This window comes from Populus nigra, chromosome 16 (genome assembly GCF_951802175.1).
Source record: "Populus nigra chromosome 16, ddPopNigr1.1, whole genome shotgun sequence".
Classification (NCBI taxonomy): Eukaryota; Viridiplantae; Streptophyta; class Magnoliopsida; order Malpighiales; family Salicaceae; genus Populus; species Populus nigra.
Genome location: NC_084867.1, coordinates 7,856,019 through 7,879,342, shown reverse-complemented (window position 1 = coordinate 7,879,342; position 23,324 = coordinate 7,856,019). Strand labels below are relative to the sequence as shown.

The 23,324-nt window shown below is 33.9% G+C and overlaps 1 protein-coding gene across 4 annotated transcripts; it reads left to right on the top strand.

Moving 5' to 3' along the window:
• The first annotated feature begins 6,243 nt into the window (after positions 1-6,243).
• Positions 6,244-20,371, top strand: LOC133676276 (formin-like protein 20). 4 transcript variants are annotated; one of them, XM_062097925.1, is made up of 17 exons: positions 6,250-6,856; positions 7,142-7,845; positions 7,930-8,151; positions 8,229-10,399; positions 10,553-10,679; positions 12,010-12,081; positions 12,983-13,081; positions 13,211-13,252; positions 15,274-15,354; positions 15,455-15,505; positions 15,593-15,674; positions 16,886-16,980; positions 17,880-17,951; positions 18,033-18,149; positions 18,820-18,888; positions 18,984-19,050; positions 19,673-20,371. In XM_062097925.1, exons 1-17 carry the CDS (start codon positions 6,784-6,786, stop codon positions 19,675-19,677), a joined length of 4,149 nt encoding a protein of 1,382 aa, XP_061953909.1. In that variant the 5' UTR covers positions 6,250-6,783; the 3' UTR covers positions 19,678-20,371. The 4 variants fall into 4 exon arrangements, with proteins under 4 accessions (XP_061953912.1, XP_061953911.1, XP_061953909.1 ...); XM_062097924.1 differs by having other exon boundaries at positions 6,252-6,856; positions 19,608-20,371; XM_062097927.1 differs by lacking the exons at positions 13,211-13,252; positions 15,274-15,354; positions 15,455-15,505; ... (5 more) ...; positions 18,984-19,050; positions 19,673-20,371 and having other exon boundaries at positions 6,246-6,856; positions 11,990-12,081; positions 12,983-13,035.
• Positions 20,372-23,324: the final 2,953 nt, after the last annotated feature.

Below are 23,324 nucleotides of genomic sequence, written 5' to 3'. Positions count from 1 at the left end.
AAAATAATAAAAATATTATTTTTAAAAAATAATAAAAATATTATTTTGATACATTTCTGAATTAAAAACACTTTGAAAAGCAACCACAACTACACTCTCAAACACCACTTAAGTGGAGGCTACAGGTGGTGGGATGGTTTTGGCAATGGTGGCCAGTATTCGGTGTTGGAGGAATTGTTGCCATAAGAGTGGTTGATTTTCTTCTTTTCTCTTTCTTTGGCCTGGTTCTCATTTTTTTTTTATTATTTTTGTTTTTTATTCTTCTCCTCTCTTTCATCGGTCTAGTTGAATTTTCAACAATTTATTTTACTGATTTCTTCTTGTTTTGCCAAACAAAGTTTTTTTTTTAATTTAATTTCTAATTTGTTTTCCTCATCTTTTTTACCATCATATATTTATGAATGTTCCAGATTATGTTTACATGGGAGGCTTTTTTTATATTAAATAAATTGTTTTTTTTATTATTAAAAAAATAACAAAAAATCTTTTTTTTCAAAAATACATTTAAATATTTTGATTCGTATTTGGCCAAGTTTCTCAAAAATAAATTATATTTGTACAATTTAAGCATACTAAGAAAAAAACACAAAAATAGTTTTTATTTTATTTTATTTTGCTGCATATTGGATTTCATTACTAATTTATTAAAGCCATGAGAACTTGACATTTCATATAAAAAACAACAAAAAAATATTTTGATTCTTTTAATATATTATGAACTTATTCGTAAAATGTATCTCGGGTATTGAATAAAAAAATAGTTTTTTTAATGATATAACTCTAACATGGCTAGACTTGACCCCTAAAGCTATGGTCCACTTTACTAGAATGGATCGACTTTAACTATTACACAGACTAACGGTTAGAAAATAAAATAGTATCTTAGTTTATATTAAACAAATAAACAATACAATTTACTTTAAGTAAGATGTATTAAGGGTGATACGTCTTTCCTATACATAACTAGTCCTTTTATTCAGGCTCTAAAACTAGTTAGGGTTCTAGTGATTAAAATATTAGGAGACAACTCCATCATTTTTTTTTACTGATAAAGACCAAAAATTTCTTGTTCTTTCTATCTATTATAACAAAAATCCTAGTTTAAGAGAATGATCACCGCAATGTCGGACTACAGCCATTTAGATATCATAATTAATATTGAGGCTTTAATATATAAATAACGCCAGTTTAGCTTTAATATTAATATACCTCGTGGACCATTTATTTTCATTCGTTGCTCCATTAATTCTACAAACTATTCCAACATTGGCCGTTTAAATAGCTTTGGTTCAAGCTTTAATGTACCTTTTGGGAGTGGGAATCGCCTTGGCAAGGTTTAACCTCTCATTTGTTTGCAGATAAAATGGAAGCAGTGTTCTAAGGTAGATTAGATAGTTAATTAATTCCTAAAAAAACTGCTTAATGGAACCATAAGCATCCAGACTGAAATCATGAAATTCACCGAACATTCCTTTGTCAGTTTGGAGTTACGTCATCATGTCTCCCTTAATGTCTCCCCGGCCCCTCTCCGGTTAGGGAATTTATTCTTTTTTTCTTTTTCAGTTCCCTCTCTTATGTTAAAAGAACAAGATTATCCTTTTAGTTTTAAGAAAAGAATTAAGACGCCGTTTGTTTCCGTAGTTGCTTCTACATTTGAAGTAACCACAGTAAATATAATGTTTGGTAATGTCAAAAACGCTAAAAATAACTGGTGGGACCCATGCTAATTCACGTTTTGAACGCGACAATGGCGAAGCAGCTCCAGACTGCTTTTTTAAATTTTGTATTCGCATGCACAGTACAATTCACTTGCACTGTTCGAGTGAACAGTGCAATTCACTTGCACTGTTCGGGTGATTTTTTTTTTAGTGTTTATAGTTTTTGTATATTTTTTTAAAAAAAAACTAGTTTTACATTCTCATGTAAACAATATTTTTTTTTTCTGAAAAACTAGTATAGAGCGAATTAAATTCACTCGCACTGTAATATCAAATTAATTTTATTCCTGATAATATTTTATCTAATTTTATTGCACGCTCAAAAAATTATAGAAACTGTAGTTCTTGTCGAATGAATTTTGTATGTAATGAAATTGTAGATGGTTTAATGGCATAATAAAAAATATTTTATATAAAGTATTATTTATTTCATGAAGTAATAGTAATAGTTAAATCTATAATATTTAAATTAAAAATCATCAATTTTAATATATATTTTTTAAAATTATTTTATAACTTTAATTTCAAAAGCATTCTTAACCAAACACATTAAACTACTTTTTATTCAACCTCAATTTCAATCACAGTTTTAACCAAACACCTATTTTTTCAAACCAACCTCAATTAAAAGTACTTTTTATAAAACAACTTTTTTCAAACCACAACCACAACAGCTACAGCAATACCAAACACAACCTAAATAGCCTTTCTGGTTTTAAAAACTAACTATTATTTTAGGTTGTTTTTCAATTTATTTTGTTTTTTTCTGTTTTAAAAATAGAAAAAAAGTAGATAACATGAGAAGTTCAGCTAGAAGAAAATATATTTTAAATTAAACATGACTAATAAAAAAGTTTTACGAAATAAATAAAAGTAATTAGTGACATCTTATCAGTTATTTCTTGAGATCAACTTTGAAAAAAATGACACCCAAGAACTCACTTTAAAAAAATAAAAATAGATACAATTAGGGGAGAGAAAATAAAATCTATGACCTTTCATCTATGATTTCTTTCTCTTATATATATATATATATATATATATATATATATATATATTAAAAGTGGTATTAAAAAATAAATAATAGAATGCTACTGATTATTTTCCAAGTAGTATTAAATTTATGTAGTTAATGCATGTGAAGAAATTAATTGATTAGTTTTAAAAACTAGAAAGACTATTTAATCTGTTTGATAAAACTAAAAGGACTAATCTATAATTAACTCCTGTGAAGATAAAAGAAAAGCGAAGAAGAGGACGTTAAAAAGCACATGTCCAATTCGCATGCCTACTTGTCCATCCATATATGAACGGGACCAAGTTTTCTCTCTTTATCTCGTATGTGCGTGTCGTGTCGTGTCTTTATAATATGCGAGTAATATTTCCACGTGTCAAACCACATAATCAATGATCTATGGATGGAAGGCAGGAAAATGATTGTTTTTTTTTTTTGGGGCAAAGCAAAAGCCAAAATGAGAGAGGTTTTTTCAGAATAAATATTACAGTAAACTTAAAGTTTTTACGAAATAACATTGTTTGAAAAAAATTTAATGAAATGATACATTTTAACATTATTATGTTTATGTTTTGAAAGGATAATATTTAATAAATATTGCTATTAAACAATACAATAAAATAAATATTACATTTCAGAAAAACAAGAAGCTAATGTTGCTATTAAAAAATATGATAAGGTAAATATTGCATGCTTCAGAAAAGTGAGAAGCTAATGTTGTGCTTTAAAAGTACAACAATTCAAGATTGAAATGTAAACCTAGATTGAAGAATAAAAAGAACAACCATAAACGCAGCCTTTCCCCTCTTCACCAATGCCCTCGTTAATCTTTTAAAAAACCCACCAAAAACTTTCATTTTGCCTTTAAAACAATGAAAAACAAGCTTATCCTAGACTTTAAGATCATTGAATGTTTTTATGTGTCAAATTGATCGTTCATTTGGTTGTCGTCGTTGCCGCCGCCACCTTAGCTTTTTTATTAGTCCTACAAGCAAGGTAAACATATTGCATTGATATAAATTTATGTTTTGTTTGGATGAAATGAAATAATTATGTTAGGTTGAATTTAGAGTTTATGGTGAATTTAGGGTTTGTTGAATTAATGTGAAATTGTTAAGAATATCATCAATTAGGGTTAATTTGATATAATTGAACATGAAAATAAGCTAAATTAATTGTGTGTTGCATTTAATTTATGTTAAGTTGTCAAATTATGGATTTTATTTGTAATGTTGGAATCAACTAATAATGTAATTAATTACGCTTGATGATTTCATGGACGAGAGCATGAATGAGGTAAAATTATGACAATATATATGTTTCATTGAATTGTTGATAAGTTAATGAATTTGATATTTTCTTTTAATTATATTAATTTGGGTTTGATTTAATGCAATTGAGCATGAAATATCAATTATATTTTGTATCATGAATTATGTTTAATTTATGGTGAATTTGATTTAATGTTAAATTTTAGAATTTTGATTATATTTAATCTGAATTTTGCCAATTATGTTATAATAATGTAATTTAGTTACAATTAAGTCAAATTGACCAAGATATGACGTGTTTTTTAAACATCATCATCATCATCATTATTATTATTATTATTATTATTATTATTATTATTATTATTATTATAGAATGTCTTATAATATATTTATGTTATATCTTTACAGTGACACTATTATTTCATCTTCCACTCGGATGCAGGTATGGTGACGTTATTTTGCAATTATACGCATTTTATAATTGTACTTTTAAAAAATAAAATGAAACTGACATATTTTTAATGTTAGATGGTGTGGTGGTAGAGTATTTGAAAATTAATCTAACACATGTGTTGACATTTTATCGGAGCAAGTTAGATATACAACATGCTATCTGAATATTTTTTGAATCATTTGTTTAATAAAAATCATTACATTGCACTGAATTATTGTTTTTTAATATTTAAAAAACTTATATCCTACAAGTCGTGTGGACGCCTTATTTTAATGAAAGATTGACGATTGTTCCAATTGTTTGCACTTGTGGGATAGACATATGGATACCAGTGGTCTCGCTGATTTTTTTTTTGAGATGGTTGAGCAACATTGTCCAAAATGGACAATGCGGCAATTCAGCTACAAATAACATATTCCAGTCGACATCGACACAAGTGATGCATTGCACACCATGACTTGTCAGGGTAAAAGTAATGATTACGACTAGTTAACCCGACATAGAATTTATGTATGACAATAGGATGAACAAAGAATGAGATATATATAGAGATGCATCATGTGATTACAGATGAAGAGTATATAACCTGATACATGAGCATCACACGTCGAGTCATTACTTTGGATCCCGAGTAGGTTCCTACAACTAAATACATACAGTATGAGTAACATGCCTAATGGATTCAAAATATCATAAGTAACCAAATATTTTCTTAATTAATATATGTTAAACGTTGAGTATTATGTATTGATATTTTAATTTAACATTAATATTTTATTAATATTAGGTTGGTTTCATGTTACCGGAAGGTCGAGAGACCACATCTTATATTTATAATACTGACAAAGAAACAAAAGTTTACACCATTGCGTCCTGATGGTTAAATGTTTGCCGCACTAGACATCAAACCTTGAAGAGAGAATAACTTTTGATAATGTTATGGCAGAGAGCGAGGCTATTCAAGCATGTGCAAGAGCTAGATCTAATCATGCAACTGATGAGTTTGGATAATCCTGTAGACGTAGATAGATAAATGAATTATGTTTATATATTTTGAGATTTTAATTACTTGAATATTGTATTATTAAATTATTTTTTATTCATTTTGCGTGCATATATGTTTTTTATCTTTGTCATTTCTAGAGTTACTTGTGATTATAAAATATGAGAATGTATTGAGTTTAGTTAGAATTTTTTGATTAGAGTTATTGTGGTTTTTTGTAGATTTTTTAAAGCGAGATAAATTTTTGAGTATGATTTCTTTATAAGGGAAACTCTGTCCAAATTTTATTAAAATTTTAATATTTATAACTCTTTAAAATCATAAAATAAATTAAATTTTAGATTAATAAAGACTATGATTTTATAAATTTTTTAGGCTTAAAACACAAAAAATTCATATAACTGAACTGTTTGTAGTCCAACAATTTTCTTAAATTAGTCTCTTTGAATAAATGCCAATTATATTAATGTTGTAGTTCATAATTGCGATATTTGGTTGAATGTTGTTTTTTTAAACTACAATATTTATGAAATATTACAGTTTAGAATTGTAATATTAATTATAATTTTATTGTGATTTTTAATTATAATTTTTAAGTAAATATTATATATATGAACCACGACGTTAATAAAATATTACCGTTTAGAACCGTGATGGTGATATTTTAAATTATGCTATTTTACTAAATTTTTGTTCTCCATGTTAATTTACATTTTATTTGTATTTTGTATCCTAATTGGCCAATTTATCAAATGAGAGAGGGGTCTTTGAATCGAAACTATTCTCCTTGACAGTCCCCACTATGCTTCTCTCTCCTTTTCTCTCCATGTGATTTTCTTACGAAAAGGAAAAAAAAAAAACAATAATAGTTAATAATAAAAAAAAAAACAACATCGATCAACATTTGAATCCAAAATAATTCCTCTTCCGAAGACCTTATCTCCGCATTTTCACCTTGATCTCTTTTCTCGACTGTCACTTGCCACACACACAAAGACACTTTCCTCTGTTGATTATTATTATTTTAATTAATAATAATATTATTATATAGAGCTAAATTGAATAATATTATTATAGAGAGCTAAATTGTGAAATGTTATGCTCATTGTGGTTGATTTGATCCAATTACGTAACCGACTGTCTCTTCAGAAACGCTGTCCATTTTGTTTTTTCTTTCAATTTTTATTTTATATACGTGTGTAATTAATTGTGTTGGAGAATATCGGGATCTGCTATGATTTTGAGTTGCTCAATTCTGATCTTTCCGGTGCTATTGTAAATCAACGGTTTGGATCCGATCGCCGGAGAAACAGCGCCATCAGATGGCGCTGTTCAGACGCTTCTTCTACCGGAAGCCGCCGGATCGGCTTCTTGAGATCTCCGAGAGAGTTTACGGTACTTTTTTTTTTCCTTCTTAATTTCGGTATTGAATGCATCTTCAAATTTCTGCTTAATTGCTTGCTAGTTTTGAACAATTCAAACCTGATGATTAGGTTTCTTATAATTTAGTTGTGAATTATTCGAAGTCCGGTATTTAATCTTGGCAATGCTCCTAGGTTTTGAGAGCTTAGACAGACTTGTTAAGTGGCTGAAATGTTGAGGAGTTTGATGGAGCTTTAGAAATTTTGACGTATCAGCACTTTTTAGCTAATTCGTTTTATCATTTTCGTTGTTTTGCAGTGTTTGATTGTTGCTTCTCCACGGATGTGTTGGAAGAAGATGAGTTTAAGGTGTACTTGGGTGGCATTGTAGCGCAGCTACAAGACCACTTTCCTGATGCGTCCTTCATGGTGTTTAACTTTAGAGAAGGAGAGAGGCGGAGCCAAATTTCGGACATATTGTCTCAGTATGACATGACAGTTATGGATTACCCTCGTCAGTATGAGGGCTGTCCTATGCTGCCACTGGAGATGATCCACCACTTCCTTAGATCAAGCGAAAGCTGGCTGTCCTTGGAAGGGCAACAAAATGTGCTGTTAATGCATTGTGAAAGAGGAGGTTGGCCTGTACTTGCTTTCATGCTTGCAGGTCTTTTGTTATATCGGAAACAGTATACTGGGGAGAACAAGACTCTTGAAATGGTCTACAAGCAAGCTCCTAGGGAGCTTCTTCATCTTTTATCTCCTTTAAATCCACAGCCTTCCCAACTTAGATATCTTCAGTACATTTCTAGAAGAAATTTTGGTTCAGATTGGCCTCCATCAGATACTCCTTTACTGTTGGATTGTCTGATGCTTAGAGCCCTTCCATTATTTGAGGGGGGCAAAGGTTGCCGGCCAGTTGTTCGTGTTTATGGCCAGGATCCTTCAAAACCAGCCAATAGAACTTCCAAGCTGCTGTTTTCTACGTCAAAGACTAAAAAACATGTTCGCCTGTACCAGCAGGTAATGCCCTTAGTCATGTAATTGAAAATGGTACATGAAACGCCTCCACTTTAAGGTGTTTCTTATGAATTTCATCAATTGCAGGAAGAGTGCACGCTAGTGAAAATAGATATAAGGTGCCGTATTCAAGGGGATATTGTTCTTGAGTGCATCCATTTAGATGAAGATTTGGTACGTGAGGAGATGATGTTCAGAGTGATGTTCCACACAGCATTTGTGCGGGCCAATATTTTGATGCTCATTCGTGATGAGATTGACACTCTCTGGGATGCCAAGGACCAATTTCCAAAGGACTTCAGAGCAGAGGTAGGTTAACCTAATTCTTTTGTTGACCCTCTTTTCTGAAGCTGTAGGAGTTGAATGCATACTCATATCTGTATCAGGTACTTTTTGCGGATGCTGATGCTGTTGTGCCTAATGTCACCGCAGTCATGGCGAATGAAGATGGGAATGAGACAGAAAGTGCTTCACCTGAGGAATTTTTTGAGGTGGAAGAAATTTTCAGCAATGTAGTGGATGGGCATGAAGCGAAGGTGGATGAGGCTTCTCATATAGTTCATGACAACATGCCAGTTAATGTAGACAGCAAAGAAGTCTGGAAGGAGGATTCGGATCTGCACTCATTCGAAGATTGTGCTTCTGATGATGGGAATCGCAAACAGGAGGGGAAGCTAGATTCTAGTGTTGATGCAGTGAAGGATATTGCTGTGGATGATGTCAAGTACAAGGTAGATGAGAAGGTGGAGTCTGATTTTTTGGCAGTGAAAGACATTGCTGTGGATGATGGGGATCCCAAGGCAGATTCTGTGGTTGTTGCTACTGATACACTGAGTGAAGAAACAACAGAAGTGATTGAAGATGTGGATGGGGAACTTAAAAAGATGGAAGATCAAGGTGATGGAGAAAATACTTCTACAAAGAAGTTAGAATCCATCATTCCACCAGTAAAGTTGAGTGCTGATGTTGGCAGACAAAAACATGAGAAATTAGTGTTACCTTCACCAAGGAGACATCCTACATCAAATGCAAAACCGGCTGCAGATTCAATTGTAACCAAACAAAAGACTAAACAACATGAACCACAGGGAACTAATGGAAAACAAAGCAAGCCAAATACTGTTCCTCGGTGGGTTCCCCCTAATAAAGGCCCTTTTACCAATTCAATGCATGTAGCATATCCACCATCAAGATATAATAGTGCACCACCAGCTCTTGGATTTTGTGCTTCAACAAAGGACTCTAGTGCCGGTGGCCATGTAAAGACGACTTCTGTTGCCACTGCCCCTGGAGATTTAATTTCAAGTGGGTCTCCTACTACAACTGAATCACATCCTTCTCTTGACTGGCAACAAGTTGTGCACCCGCCGCCTCCTCCTCCGCCTCCGCCGCCGCCTCCTCCTCCTCCTCCGCCTCCTTATTTCAACAAATCTTCATTGTATGATTTTCAGGCCAGTCCAGTAGGTGAAGCACCTCCCCCGGCACCAGCACCTCCTCCCCCTCCCCCTCCCCCTCCCCCTCCTCCTCCGCCATCCTCATCATTTAGCAGGCAGAATATTCAGATAGTTCCACAGCATTTATCTCCACCACCACCCCCTCCCTTTCCCCCTCTGTCCAGTGGACAGAGTATCAGGAAGGTTTTGCCTCCCCCACCTCCCCCACCCCCTTGGAATTCTAATTATACTCCAGCTGCTCTTGCTCCAACTTATTCTTCACCATCTCCTCCCCCTTTGAGTGCTTCTACTACTTCATATCATGGCAGAGTTGGAGTTCCCAATCCACCTCCACCTCCACCTCCACCTCTTACACATGCTTCACATAGAGCTCCCCCACCCTCACCCCCTCCCTTGCAACCAGCACATGGAGCTCCACCGCCCCCACCCCCACCCCCACCCCCACCTCCACCTCCACCTCCATTTATGAGTCAGGCTCCTCCGTCACGACCACATCCTCCAAGACAGGTAGCTCCTCCTCCACCACCACCACCACCACCACCACCACCTCCTCCTCCAGGACGTGTAGCTCCTCCCCCCCCCCCACCACCTTCAGGGCATAGAGCTCCTCCACCACCGCCTCCTCCTCCAGGGCGTGGAGTTGCTGCTCCTCCAGGCTGTGCAGTTCCTCCACCACCTCCTCCTCCTCCAGGGCGTGGAGCTCCTCCTCCACCACCACCTCCTCCGGGGAGACCCCCGCCTCCCCCGCCACCTCCGGGGCGTGGAGCCCCGCCTCCCCCGCCACCTCCGGGGCGTGGAGCCCCGCCTCCCCCGCCTCCTATGGGTCGTGGAGCCGCCCCGCCTCCTCCAGCTCCACCAGGTGCTCGTGTTCCTGGCCCTCCAGCACCACCAGGACCTCCAGGCAGTGCACCTCCTCCACCTCCAGGTAGTGCCAGAGGTCTCCCTTTAGGAAGAGGGCGTGGGCTTTCACGTCTTTCAGGGATGGGGACATCCGCTACAGCACCCAGAAGATCTTCCTTAAAGCCTTTGCATTGGAGCAAGGTAACAAGAGCAATACAAGGAAGCTTATGGGAAGAGCTGCAAAGGCATGGAGAGCCCCAAATGTACTGCAACTTCTTATACCAATTGAATTTTCTTTTATAATTACTAACACACTATTCAGCCATACTTTCCTGAATGTATACACGCCTCACTATTTACGGTTATGCATCATTTTCTCTGTTTTTTTTATATGGTGTTGTATCCTTGTGCCATAGTGCACCAGAATTCGATGTATCAGAGCTAGAAAGCCTTTTCTCTGCAACCGTCCCCAAACCTGCTGATTTGGGTAAAGCTGGAGGAAGACGCAAGTCTGTTGGATCAAAAACTGACAAAGTTAACCTGGTAATCTAAAATTCATTTCCCTGCCTTGAAATTTGTCTGTAAAAAAACCTCAGATGTGTGTGATGGATATTTTATTCTTGTTGCTGGGGTTATATTTTATGTTTCTCTCACTTCTTAATTTATTTTCAATGGTGTTTCTTCTTTTTCCAATCATAATATCATAAGTTGCATTTACTTTCTCCACAAGGCTTTAGTTAATTTGATTGTGGTAGGAATTGCACCACTTTTCTCATTAGCCCATAGGCCTTTGTTTTCTAGGGAAGATATCGTGATGAATGATTCTAGAACTGGTGTTTTATTTTTGTAGTTTCTGTGATAATTTGGTGAGAAAAGTTACTTTGAATGTATTTGCATCAGTTATTCAGACATTCTTTATACAGACAATGAACATGTTGCTTAGTATGTATTTATGAAATTTTTACACTTGGGATAAAAACAAAACTACCTTCCAGTTTTACTTCTTATCAGTTGTTTACTAGAGTTTACATCGATTTGTTATCTTTAATCAACTGCACCGGGAGCGCTACCCAACTACCTACAAATACCAATCTTTGGATTTCCTACAACCAAGCACGGCCATGCATTGACCATACAAACATTAAGCTTGAAAATGCAAGTCTAGACGTTTGATGTTGGTAGCAACTGTAATTATTATTTGGATTTCAGGTGAATAGCTGAATAACCAATGTCAGTGGCCTTTGTTTTGTGATATATGGAGAAATCCTTGTGTGATATAGCTAAATCTTCATTTTATGGGCCATTGCATAATAGTTGGTTGATAGCTGAGCTTACAATATCTCCCCCGGATAAGTTATTTATCAATGTTATACCTTTTAAGTGCAGATAGAGTAACATATGTCTTAAATGCTAGGCTGTATACTGTTAAGGGTCAAACCATGCTGAAGTTGACTTGGATTGAAATTGTAAGGATGTAATTTTCAATTTTTCATGGAAAAGTCAAACACGCTCCACATATAATGGGATGAAGGAAACGTATTTGACCCTAAGGAATTTGATATTAAGGTTCAGTTGAGTTGGATGCTAAGCAGGTGTGATGCATGTAATAAAAAAGAAACACCATTAAAGAAATATATGCCCCTCGTGCAGTCTCATCATGCATTAGTGATTTCATTTATCTGTGTTCAAATTCTATTAGTTATTTATTTCTGTGTGATTGCCATGTGTGTTTTTGTGTCTCTTTCTGAATATATATCAATTTGATTGCAATTTTTGCTGTTTCTTGTTGAAGAAAATATTATTAGGATAGAATCTATATCCTTTTCTTACAACTTAATGTCTCTCAAATGAAGCATCTTGTTGTCAACTGTAGATTGATCTGCGGAGGGCAAATAACACTGAAATCATGCTTACAAAAGTTAAGATGCCACTTTCTGACATGATGGTAAGATCAGACATCTTGGAAGTGCTTGCAGTGATAAGAATATCTGTTTTATTTATCAAAACTATTTTTCTTGATTAGTGGATGAAGATGTGATATTGTGCACTTAGACTAGATGCAATGCTTGAGATTCCCAAGTTTAAATGGGGTAGCATCATGTGGTTTGTGTTCATATTTTTGTTGTGTATATTTAAAAGAGAGTTGACTTCTACTTTTCAAGCAATTTGTGCTAGTCTTGAGCCATTTATAGAAATGCATGTTTTTTGAAGTGTAAAAGGTTGGGTGTAATGTAATGTTCAGAAGCTATCCTGTCTGTTGACCTAGGAGCACATTCTCTTGTGACTTTGATTTCCCTGATTTGGCCAGCCTTCACCACTGTTTGTTGACCTTGGAGCGTACTCTCCTGCAACTTGGATTTCCCTGTACTATTGAATTTTAAATTTCGTTTTTTGATGTGGAAATGGAACCAATATTAGGTTGCGTTGCTTTAGGGCTTTTGCAGACAGCTGTGACTGGGAGATGAGCAGAGCTGGTAATCTTGGGGCAGGATTTTGTGAATAAAAAATGTATTATTTAGGGGTCTTAATATCATTTTAACCTTGTGGTGGATTTTACTTTCACGAGCTATCATTTTCATCCATGACAGGTTATATGTTACTTCTGTGCATGCATGCAATTTTGCCCCAGTTATAGTAGGTTTCCCTCTTAAAAGATTCAGCTCAGTGGTTGATTTAAGCAAAGACAACATGCTTTTATGCATTGATAATAAAAATTTATTTATTCTGGAATCTACCACCTTTGGTGCAAGGGGAGCTGCAACTTTTTTTTGTCTTTTTTTTTGTGTGAAATTTAGGTTATTTTTGTTATTCATTAACTAATATGACACCTGCCTGCATATTTTTAGGCTGCGGTACTAGCATTGGATGACTCAATATTAGATGTTGATCAAGTGGAAAATCTTATAAAGTTCTGTCCCACTAAAGAGGAGATGGAACTTCTCAAGGTGAAACTTCAAATAATTATGATCTCATTTACATTCCATTTCATATTCAAGAGTACTTTGACATTCTGTGACCCTTGAAACTCAATGTCAATATTAGACGTTTAACCATGATTAATTGCAAAATAACAGGGCTACACTGGTGACAAGGAGAAACTGGGAAAGTGTGAACAGGTCTGCAAAATTTATTTATCAACCAGAAATTCCTCATCTTTTACTGGAATGCATTCTTGAGTACTTTGTCAGGTGTCACACATGGGTTAGTTGAACTCTAGAAGATTGGTGTGTGACTCCATACTTGTAGCCTGGCTTATTCTTCTTAAAATCTTTATAGCATCTCTTTCATTATCTGAAATGATGGATTATGGCTAGTTAATGTATAATTGTGCTTGCCCATTTTAGTTTTCATTTTGACAATAAAGTAGATAGGTTGCTGATCTATTTAACCCTAAAAGTTAGTGTATAGTATCACTGGTACATGATACCCTTACAATTTCCATTTGAAATTATGAACTCCAAACTATCAATTTTTTAATTGAAAAGTGCTGCATAAGAAGACAAACTTATGATACCCTGATAATTTCCATTTGAAATTATGAACTCAAAACTATCAATTTTTTAATTGGAAAGTGCTGCATAAGAAGACATTAACTCGTGGTACGAGAAATTTGGTTTGGCCCTCTAAAAATGGCACATGGAAAGTACTGTGGTGATTGTAAGCACCGTGAAAGAATTGGATTTTGTTCTTCAAGATTACTAGAAGTTTTGAAGTTAAAATAATCTGAATCTCTAATACTAGATGATAAGAAAGCATTGAGAAATTTCTTCTCCTATATAAGAGAAAAAAGAGGAAAAGAATAGAAACTGTCTTGTGACAAGTTATGGGAGATTCATCAACAAAGTTTGGTTGTCTAGGGGTAGAAAGAAATACCCAATATTTCTAATAGATTTTCTTCTTTTATCTAATAAAAAGATGTAGGCTAAGAATATCATTGCCTTTCTAGTCATTTTGCTCTTTCTTTCCTGGTTGCCCTTTTCCTTTCCTTTGCTCTTGTTTTGGTTTTGGTTTTGTTTTTAAAAGAAGGTTATTATACCAAAGCAGGGTACAAGTAGTTTGAACATGTCTGCATGAAGTATCATGAACTGCATTAGAAGTGATGAACGTGATAGGCAAGCCCCACTTTCTGATGGATATCTCCAAATTCTGTTTTTGTTACGTGTTTAATTTTAAATTATTTTATTGTTTTATTGGGAGGCTTCAATGGGTCTTGTCCTATACAATGGTGGGTAACTCTTTTCACCCCTCCACCCATGGAAACCAAAACCTCCAACTGGAAATCCTAAGTCTAAATTGCCCTGTTCCTTTGGAGACTTCAAGTATTCTGTTCTAGAGTGATATTGTTGGAAGCTTGATAATGTCGTAGTTGTTATTGATATATGGAATATAAGCAGTAACTTTTCTCCATCACTCTAAAAAAGAATGCTATATTGTGGAAATCTCTTCATGAGCAGCAGAACTGCAAACTCTACTTGGAAGTAGAGTGAATAACTTCAACACAATTTTTCAATTAGATGAGCAAATGTTAGTCACTGTTGTCTTTCATATTAAGGACATGGTTATTTATGCCCAAAAAGAGAAAGGATCCTATGGCAGGACTTGGATGGTAGACTTAAAAGCTGTTTAGAAGCTATATAAGAGCTAGGGCAGTACAAGGGGAAAGCTGGAAGGCTCTTTGAAGACATCTGATATTATTGGAACCATGGAGGAAAAATTAGCTTGGCCCTGCTCAAGAATATCATGCACAAATTGAGATATGGTCTATGTGCTTGGCAGAGCTGAACTAGGATGCATGAAATTGGTGATAGTTGACTGCATGTCTTGATAGCTTCAATTGCTATAATAGGGCATTTATTAATTTGTGGATGTATGAATTGGTGAAAGCTGACTGCACATGTCTTGATAGTTTCAACTGCTATAATTGAGGTCATTATAAATTTTTATCTTTGAGGATATTACAGTGCATGTTGACTATAGTTTATCATGCTAAGCCCATTCATTTGAATCTTTGGCATGCATGTAGATCACATTATTTATGACAACTGATTTTACCTATTGGTTATACTGGATAACTTGAATGCATTTTTTTTTTATTTTGATAATTTGAACTATTCAACTTTATTATGTGTTCCTCCAGTACTTCTTGGAGCAGATGAAAGTGCCACGTGTTGAGTCCAAGTTGAGGGTATTTTCTTTCAAGATTCAATTTGGCTCTCAGGTTTGGGCTGATGTGCATTGTTAGTGTGGTTTTCATAAATTTACAAATCTCCTAAACTATGGTTTTCTCCACAGTTTTCTTATCTTGCTCTGTTTCACAGATTTCAGAGTTTAAAAAGAGCTTAAACACTGTAAATTCTGCATGTGATGAGGTATGCTCTGCAAATGATAATGAAGCCTTCTGTTAGTTTACACATTCATTTTTTTACATAAGGGGCATGAATATCTCTGCTTAATAGGTCCGGAATTCCCTCAAATTGAAAGATATTTTGAAGAAAATTCTTTATCTGGGGAATACACTGAATCAAGGAACTGCACGAGGTAAGTAGTTCAGGTTCTAAATTCTTATCGAGTTCTGGAATTCTCTCTTGTTGAAATTCTTGAGAAAATTCTTTATCTGGGGAATACTGAACCAAGGAAATTATAAATGTTTTATTCCCAATAAAGGTTTACAAGGAACTTTCGTAATGGCACCTGACATGATTATCTGTATGTTTTCATGAGACAATTAAAGAAGAAGCACAACTTAATTGCCTGTGACGGTGTGCTTGCTCTTTCCATAATTAACCGTGTCTTTGTTTAAACACCTTCTTGAGGGGCATAGCCTTTATTGCAACTTAGAGAATCAGAAGAACCATATGCCGTCTTAGAGCAACAAGATCACAGTATTTATAAGATGTGCCAATTGCCACTATCTGTACAATTAGTCTTGAGCTTTGAACTCTATTTTCAGTATATCACAACTCATGGCTTAAACTCAACTAGTGCCTTTACCAACACTCCATGCAGCTTCAACTTTAAAGGAAACAGCTCCTCTTCCCATCTTTTGATGTCTGTTGTAGTGACAAGGATTGATATTTTTGAGATATTATAAATCTAGCAAAGTATAATTTGAAGGTTTTATGTGATGTGGAACTGACTGAGAATCATGGAGCTGTAATTTAAACACATGATGTTTGTTTTAGGGATTTTATATTTTATTTCCTGTCCAATAGTTGATTTAGTTCCATTCTATTTTCTGTTTGGCATTTTTATTTATTTATTTATTTTATCTACCATTATTTTCAGTTTTTAGTTCTTAAACTATGAAAGTGTTTCCGCTCAACTCTAATTATTTGTCTTTCCTGTCCCTATTCTTCTCTCATATAGTCACCTTTCCTCTTCTTCCCCATTCTCTTATTACCTAATCTCTCCCCCAACTAGTGATCTCTGAACACTTTCCTGCCAAGTAATGATCATTTTAGGAGTGATTCTCATGCGTTTTGGAAAAGAAACTACTATAAACAACATGGTAAACATGAATAGAACATGTAAGATATCAAATATTGGTTTTCTTTTGGAAGAATTCAAGCATGCATGTCCATATTATCTGGTACTCATATGATCATTATTGGTTTCTCTCACTTGTTTGTTATTTATTTTCCATCATCTTACCAGCTGATAGTCTCCTACCTCAATGAGCACTTTTTAATGTTTTGAGCTTTTATTTTTTCCATAGATATAAGATATGAAATACATTCCTATCTGTACAGGTTCTGCAATTGGATTCAAGTTGGACAGTCTCTTAAAACTCACTGATACGCGCGCTTCCAACAACAAGATGACACTTATGCATTATCTTTGCAAGGTATGATTAGTGTTATGTTCTTTTTTTTTTTTAACTTTCCTAGTGGAATCAAAATCATGTTTACTGACAATTTTAGATTTTCTATTCTAAATTTGTTGATTGTGGAGCCTGGTTGTGATTGCTCTGTTGCTTCCTGGGATGTGATGGTTATGTAACTAGCTATTTGATTAGCAATATTAAGTCCTGAATTTTGTATTGAATTGAACAATGCAACAATAAGTTTTCCCAAACCATGTCTTTTAGGTGCACAATGCAGGTTGTGGAATGGGTGCTCAAGCCGTATTGAATTAAGAAGGAACTGAACTCTATTTTTTGGCAGTCTAAGTGCATTTAAAAACTTAGTGAAGTTGGGATTTTTTGAGTTTGAGATTTTTGGGAATATGTAATCTGGAGACTGTTAATTTGGCATTAGCATTAGATTAATATTGGAGAACATATTTGGGTGCACTTATATCATTAAGTTGAAAAGGATGTGATTCAGAAACGTAAAATTTTGAACGTGAATTGCTCTAAGATTCTATCCTTGTTGCAATTGTAATGTCATCTGCAGTGAGACTTATAATAGTTAATTTCTCCTTTTGTTTTCAGAAAATGATTCATTTAATGAAAACATGAAATGACGAATCCTTACAAACAATAGATAGTCATAAAATATTCCATTTTAGAATCTCCACACTAGAGATTTTTTATTTGAATCAAAGTTGTATAAAATGGAAACTATATATTGTCTTTGCTTTGTTTTAGATTATGTTCATTGTTCTACTGTTGTGTTCATTTATCTACTGGTTCTGTAATGTTTGCTAATCGATATTATTTTTTACCTCTTATCAAAGAAATGAACTCCAGTGGCAATTGCCAATTTTATGATCAGACTCACACTTTGTTTTCTTGTCTCCTAGGTCCTTGCTGCTAAGTCACCAATGCTTCTAGATTTTCACCGGGACCTTGTTAGCCTTGAAACTGCATCTAAGGTACATGCCTTGTTTTAATTGTCAACGACACTTAATTACAGTAAAAAGATTATGTTTAGACGGAGTCGTCGTTTGTTGCAGATACAATTGAAGTCTTTAGCAGAAGAAATGCAGGCTATCATCAAGGGATTAGAGAAGGTTAAGCAGGAGCTGGCAGCATCAGAAAATGATGGTCTTGTATCTGAAGTTTTTCGAAAGGTTAGCCCATTGTTTGATTTCTATTCTGTGTAAAAACTGTTTTAATGGTTTTTATTTCATCTTGCCTCTTTAAAACTGCTTACTGAAATTTCCTCTATTACTATTACTATTACTATTACTGTTACTGTTACTATTATGTTGTTCCATCGTTTATTGCTTTAACTTTGTAGGAATCTGAAATGGCTTGCTATACTTCGGGGATTTGGCCCTTCTGTTGTTTTTTTTTTCTTTTTTGCCTTTGGTCAACTGATACTGCATCATTTTCCTTTGTAAGAATAGGAGTTCTTGGCTTAGTGAGCTTGTTAAAGTACCGATATGATTCATTGCTATTTCTTTTTCCTTCGGGGGTTGATCTTATATAAAATTATTTCCTTTACTTTGATAAGATATTGACATTGATCACTAATGAAATATCAGTGGTTAGATGCATTAGCTGGTATCTGTAGTTGATGTAACATCAGATTCAAATATAGTTGCATGATTGGGCTTAACTTTGGTCCTCACTATAAAAAATCTTTATAGTATCTTAGCAGTTTATCCTTTTGAGAATGTGCCATTATGTAATTTCAATTTTATATGTTTAGTAGAGGATCATTGTAATTTACATTTTGTTTCTTATGCATGTTAATATGTTCTTTGTGCACTAACATTCTCTTATGCGACTTCTTAGACACTAAAACAATTCATTGGTGTTGCTGAGACGGAGGTGGCGTCCGTGACAAATTTCTATGCTGTGGTGGTAATTTGCTGACTATTCATTTGCATCCGCTATTATCTACCAGAGTAAATAGGTTTTATTATCACAGTCATCAATCATTGTCTTGTGATGGACAGGGTAGAAATGCAGATGCACTAGCACTGTACTTCGGTGAGGATCCAGCCCGTTGCCCATTTGAGCAAGGCAAGTTATGCATTGGACACCCTTCTTATTTAATTGATCTGTGAAGTTACGATTTTATAGAGCATTGGATTTGGTAGTAATACGCTGTGGTATACCCACAGGTTATTTGTTAGTGGACTAAGTTCAGTATCTCAACTAGGTTTGATGTTTATAAATAACATAAAGTTTCTGCGGGATTGTACTTGATGAGGCTTGGGTCAGTTTTGTTGATTTGGAACTGGGTAAAAACAATGGGGGCATGGAGTAATATTCAGAGGGGGAAAAGGAGGAAACTTCTAGAAAATTATCCCAAACACGAGAAGACTAAACGAGGCCTATGATACAAATTGAATTTTCATGAATACTATATTGTTTCCTTGAGAAATACTTCAGTAGTTATATGTTGGAAGAATTGTGATATAAATATGAAATGGTGGAAAAGGATAAAAAAAAACAAGGACAAGCTGTGGACTATGGAGGAATCAAACTTTTGTAGCACTAAAATACAAGTCAAGTCTAGTCTATATGTTAAGGATTAACAATGGAGAGAATCTAAAATGACTTCTTCACTGATGCAGTTACCACTACTCTCTTAAATTTTGTGAGATTGTTTCGTAAAGCGCATGAAGAAAATTTGAAACAGGCTGAATTGGAGAAGAAGAAAGCTGAGAAGGAGGCTGAAATGGAGAGAGCGAAGGGAATAAATCTTACAAAGAAGAACATGAAATAGCTGTGAATTGGTTTCTTCTTTTTCTTGCTTGGCAATTTGAGGTCCCCTGCTACAACAACCACCTGCCAGAGTTTTTCAGATTGAACGGTGGCGCACGCTGCTGAGTATTGGTGTCGAAAATCCGATTCTCTGCTCCAATATTCACCAGTACGGTGCGAATACAACCCTTAAAAGTGATATTGACAAGGCAAGCGCGCCATTCCACGAGGCCTGCAGAACCTACCTTAAGCTATATTCAGTGAAGAACGTGTTCATTTTGCTGGGGCATGCTGGGTGGTTAAGAACACTGACCAGCGGTGGTTCCGTGCATGATATGAAAGATGCTGGATGCGGCCTCGGCGCCTCATTGAGAAGAAATTTTGTAGTTTTGGTGAATCCTCATTATACAGTAGCTGATTCGGTTTCCTGCTTCGTCATTTGTTTGGCATAATTTTTTCTGCACCAGAGCGGATGTAAAAGCCGCCAAGTGACAGTGTACCATGAAACCATGTACAAAGCTCTAACCCAACACTAACGCTAGAATTTAATTTGTTTCTTGTAACATAGGGAGCAACCTTCCCCTTCTCTTCTTAATTTTTTCTAATAGAGATTTTGACTTGGCACGTCGCAAAAGATGTATAGGTTTTCAGGTGACGGGTTGCTCTTGGTGTAATTGTAACATAACAGCACAAAAAAAAAAAAAAAAATATAGCTTGCAGACAGTTTTCACTGTTGTTTCATAATTTAATTATTAAACATGGGGAGTCATGAAATATCCTGGTCTCCATTTACATTTCATGCTCATTATATTCTTAGAGGGCTTCAATTCAAATCGAAAAATGAAAAATATATATGATCAAAGATAACAAATCCTCCACTAACTAGCTTTTGGTCTGTATTTCTATCAATTATTGGCCTTAATAAATTATTTGATATTGTTATTAAATTTGATTTGGTTGGTCAATCTTGAATTTTTCTAGCATAACTTGATGATGGATAAAAAATATAATTTGACTTTAAAAAAAAATAATATGATATATATTTTTTAATATTGAGACGATAACAAGTTAAATTGTTCCGAGTTTTGTGGTTTAACTTACCAAACTCATAACATGAATCATGGACTCCAATGAGTTTAACAAGTGTCTTTTTAAACTAGATTTTACTTAATAATATGATAACAAAAATAAATACTCGTAGAATTGAGTATCACACCAACCAAATACCAAGATATTTGTTTGAGACTTTGATAATATTATAAAAGTAAATTAAAACATATTATAAAGATCAATTCAAAATCAATTAAATTGATGAAATTAATTTAAAAAAACCAAAAAAAATTCAATCAAAAGAAAAAAAAATTACCCGATATTGTTATTAAATCGGAGCTAACATGCCAATCTTAAAACTTTTAAACCTGACTTTTTTTCTAGTTGAAAATTAAAATTAATCCATATAAAAATTCAAAACATATAATTTTACTTTAAACAAATGTGAAAATGTCATCTTCTAGTTTTTTTAATCGAGAGAGAGGGATGTAGATGATGTCACTCTTGAAAGGCAGAAATTGACTGAAGAAACTCTGATCTTAGGAACACTCCTTGACAGGTTAAAGTTTGCTATTGGCCTGGGCGACTACACGTCTCTCTGCTCCTCTCCTCTCAACTTCTTCCATCTACAACAGGGATCATCACGGGTCGGATTGGATGAAAGATCTACCTCTGGACTCGATAAGACTTCTTTTTTATGTTCTTAAAAAATTCCCTTTTAATTTCTTTTTTATATTCATTCCATTGATGGAATCAATTAATTGAATAAAATCTTCTATATAACTTCTCCACAAACCTATATAATATATAATAACTTAATTTACCATTTGGTTTAACATACTTATATATATAGTATTGAATATGTTTTTGAGGATTATATTAGAGAAACCACCCACGACGAATGGTTCATCAACTAATTATGTGATACTAAGGGTTATTAACATGCTAATTTAATATATTTTGAATAAATAGTAATTAATTATCATTATTATCATATATTCATGATTATAAATTAATTAAACTTCTATTATAAAATAAAGTTAGTAACTTAGATTTATTTTTATAGGATTTCCAATATAGTGTTGTGACTTTTATATATAGAACGGTATTTTTATGTGTTTATAACCCAATTTTGTTTTTCATATAAATCCAGAGATTTACGTTAAAAAAATATTTTTCATAAAAATTCATTATTTTCCAAAATATTAATCATTTGAGAAGTTTTTCTCGATTTTTAGATTTTTTTTTATTTTTTTAGCAAGTATGAAAGAGAGAGAGAAAGAAAAAATTGTGTAAATTAAAAAATATATGAGAGAAACAATTCAGCAAAAAAAAAAAGGAAAAAGAAAAACAGATCAAGAAAAAATGAGAAAAGAAAAGGAGAGAAGAATTGAGAAATAGAAAAATTCAAAGATAAAAACAAAAATGTCCGAACTTTCTTGGATAATTATTTAGCCGAACACAAAAATTCTATTTTAGATATCTCAAAAACCAGTCCAAAAATCCATTCATGCACATATACCAAATTGAAAAAAAAGAATAAACCACATTATTTAGTCAAAATACCCTTTTCCAAGATAACACATGAATCCATAAACATTTATGTCTAGATATACATCTTTCCCACACACATAAATAAATTTAAATATATAAAAAGGAGGATGATTGAACCATGAGAAATTTTATGATACTCATGCTGTAACTGGTAATATTCTATTAATTAAATTATTTAATGAGAATTATTTTATAAAAATAAATAAATTGAAGTAGGAGAGAAAAATACTAAAAATACACTTATAATTTTTTATTTATAAGTTATGGATTTTTTTCTAGTGTTTGTTTATTTTTTTATATGAGGTTTAGAGCCACCTTATTCAACTCTCGGAGTTACAGCCACCAGAACACGACGTCCCCTTTCTTCCATGTTTTTCAGTTAGCAAATACCTTCCTCTCACGCATAATGGTTGTTCCTCCACCACGCATGACGGTAGCAACTCCTCTTGATAGCTGCAACAACAAAAGACGCCGATAACAACTACGTCTACAATAAAAAAGGAGAGAAACCAATCATTTAGGAGGTGGTTCAGTGGTAAGAGCTTGAGATCAAAGGGTTTGCTCTCCATATGGTTTCAAGTTTGAGCCATGTGGTTGCTAATATGATGGCCATTGAAAGCTTACATGGTCGTTAACTTCAGGGCTCGCAAAATTAGTCGAGATGCACGCAAACTGGTACGAACATGTAAGTTAATCAAAAATAAAAAAAAAGAAAGAAGGAGATAAACCCAAAAATCTAAAAGCTCAAGCATTTATTGTTTATTCCACTGATGTATGTGGATATCTTTTTTAAATAATTTTTAATCCGTTGGAACTATCTCTCACTCGTTGCTTTTGAATTGATGCATTTCTTTCCACTTAATTTTTAAAAATAATTTTTAATCTATTGTGGATTATTTCTCGCTCATTGTGTTTGAATTTCTTCTCAAATAATCTTTAATTCATTGCGAATTATTATTTACTCATTTATTTTCAAGAATTAG